This window comes from Nicotiana tabacum, chromosome 14 (assembly GCF_000715075.1).
Source record: "Nicotiana tabacum cultivar K326 chromosome 14, ASM71507v2, whole genome shotgun sequence".
NCBI classification, from domain to species: Eukaryota; Viridiplantae; Streptophyta; class Magnoliopsida; order Solanales; family Solanaceae; genus Nicotiana; species Nicotiana tabacum.
In genome coordinates this window covers 75,537,074-75,539,740 of record NC_134093.1, presented here as the reverse complement: position 1 = coordinate 75,539,740, position 2,667 = coordinate 75,537,074, and the positions used below count along the sequence as shown (strand labels likewise).

Sequence of the window (2,667 nt, the reverse complement as noted above, 5' to 3'; positions counted from 1 at the left end):
TCAGAGTTGGTTGTCGACCAATTGATCAACAGAGCTGAGTCTGTTTCAAGGTGAATTTTGTTGTACCCATTGGTAATACACCACTGGATACCAATGAAAGCAGCTTCTATTTCTGCAAAGTTGTTGGTAACTCACCCAAAGGACAAGCAATTGCTTGAAGAAACTCCCCTAAGTGATTTCTAATTATAGCCCCACAATCAATCTTTCCTGGATTAGTCAGTACACTACCATCATAGTTGACTTTAACAAAATTGGCATTTGGTTTAGTTCACACCAACTGTTAAATGGTAGTTCAATGCTTGATATCCTCAATGATAGAGTAAATATCCACCCATCTTTGAGGCTATCTGATAGCTGGGTAAGTTGCATGAAGCAGCAGGTGAATGTCAAAGTTAATGGAAAAGAGGACTCTAGTTATAGAAGACTTCTTTCCTCCATATTTTACATAGAATCTATTCTTCCACAAATTCCAACAAATGATGATAGGAACTGTATCCAGGATTAACTTCTGAATCTCATTGTTTTTTTCCTGTAACCACCAGTTCATAAGAAGCAGTCTTAGTGGCATATTTTCTGTTTTGATTCCAATTGGCGCTCCATATTTCTTCTAGACAAATGTTGCAAAGTTGCCTCTACTGAAAATGTGATAAACTGTTTCAGCTATAGGTCTGATACAACAGACACATCTGATAACAGTGGGATTACCAAATGATATTACCCTGTCATCTGTTGGCAACATGTTTCTGAGGGCCCTCTACAAGCAAAACCACTTGAATGGGATCCTTTTGTGCCAGGTCATTTTGTTGGTGAAGCTAGGTTGCTTCTTATTCCTTATTACTTCCCATGCAGAAGCACATGTGAATTGCCCTATCACTGTGGGTGTCCAAATGGGTAGATCTTGGGACTGTGGCATATAATGGATGGAAATTTGTATGACGAGATGAATCATATAAGTTAGAGAAGCTCTATTCAACTTTTGAAGGTTCCATTGTCCATTTTCCCAGAAATGGGCAACTGTAATTTTCCCCTGGTCTACCCCCTTCACTTCTGTAATTAGAAAGTGCACCTGTACCCAACCAATTATCCCACCAAAAACAACAATTTCCAGAATGCAGCCTCCATTAAATATATTTTTCTGCTTCTTTTTGTTGGTCATCATCTTCTTCCAAGCTTGTGATTGTCCTGTGTCCCATTTCTTAGAAATTGGGTGTGATCTTTGGCAATATTTAGCTCTAAGAATGTTGCTCCATAGAGAGGACTTAGTTCTAAATGTCCACCACTGTTTGAATCTCATTAATTGACAGGCATATTCCATTGTTCTAAAACCAATTCCTCCTTCAATTATAGGAAATGATAGCTTATTCCAAGATGACCAATGATATTTTTTCTTGTCTTTTTCCATTCCCCAGAACAAATTAGCAGCCAATTTTTCAATCTTCTTCAAGTCAGTTTTGGGAGGGGAGAGTGCTGAAAGAAGATGAAGGGGCATAGGCTGTAGTACATATTTAATCAATGTGGCTTTTCCTCTATATGAGAGGACTCTGCTTTGCCATCTTTTGATCCTACTTTGGCTTCAATGGAATTGAAATACACAATTCTCAATCTGCAGTGCAGAGAGGACAACCTAGATAAGTCATTGGAGACTCTTTCTTGCTGAAACTTGTTACTTGCTGAATTCTCCTGATAGTGGAATTGAAGGTAGATGTGGAGGTCATGGAGTGACTCTTATATTTATTGATCTGTTGACTAGAAGTTTCCTCGTATTTACTGAGGATGTGCATGATTTTCTTTAAAGATCTCCTGGTGCCAGATGTGAAGATGATGATATCATCAGCAAAGCTCAAATGATTGATCTATGGACCTCTCTTATCGATATAAAAACCATTGAAAAACTGTTCATGGGACAGGTTGTTGAGCATTCTTGATAGTATTTTAGCTCCAATGATTAACAAGGAGGGGGCCAGTGGGTCTTCTTGTTTCAATCCCCTAATAGAGTGAAAGAATCCACACCTAGTACCATTTATGATTATATAATACCAGTTGTTTGACATTGTTCTCCATATCATGTCAATGAGCATCTCATTAAAACTCATCCTTCTCAGCATTATGCATGTAAATCCCTAGGAAACTCTATCACAATATTTGGCCATGTCAAGCTTAATGACCATATTAGAGCCAATGTTAGGTTTTTTAATTCCTTGAATAATTTCCTGTGCCAACATTATGTTTTCAGATATGCTTCTTCCTTTCATAAAGCCAGACTGATTTGCAGAGATTATTCTGAGAATGATAGGAGCCAGTCTAGAACCAATAACTTTGGATATGATCTTGTTCAAGAAATTGTTGAGGCTAATTGGTCTGTATTCTGCAAAGAAGTTAAGAAATTTCACTTTTGGTAAAAGGACCAAGCATGATTGGAAGAACTTTCCATTCATTCCATCAGGTCCTGCAGCACTTGATGGACTCATTGAAAAGACCACTTTTTTGAGTTCTTCAAAGGTGGGATCTTTAGTAAGGAGCACATTGTCCTCTGGTGTGATTAAGGATGGGATACAGGATAATATGTCTTCTCTGATGGAACCTCCTGTTTTAGTGAAGATGTACTAAAAATATGTGTATGCTGCTTCACCAATAGCCTCATCACCCTGACCCCATTCTCCTTCATCA

The 2,667-nt window shown here is 38.1% G+C and overlaps 1 protein-coding gene across 1 annotated transcript; it reads right to left on the bottom strand.

Moving 5' to 3' along the window:
* Window positions 1–607: 607 nt before the first annotated feature.
* On the bottom strand, window positions 608–1,489 carry LOC142168990 (uncharacterized). Its single transcript, XM_075230178.1, has 2 exons — window positions 839–1,489; window positions 608–754 (listed from the first exon to the last, which is right to left on the bottom strand). Exons 1-2 carry the CDS (start codon window positions 1,487–1,489, stop codon window positions 608–610), a joined length of 798 nt encoding a protein of 265 aa, XP_075086279.1.
* Window positions 1,490–2,667: the final 1,178 nt, after the last annotated feature.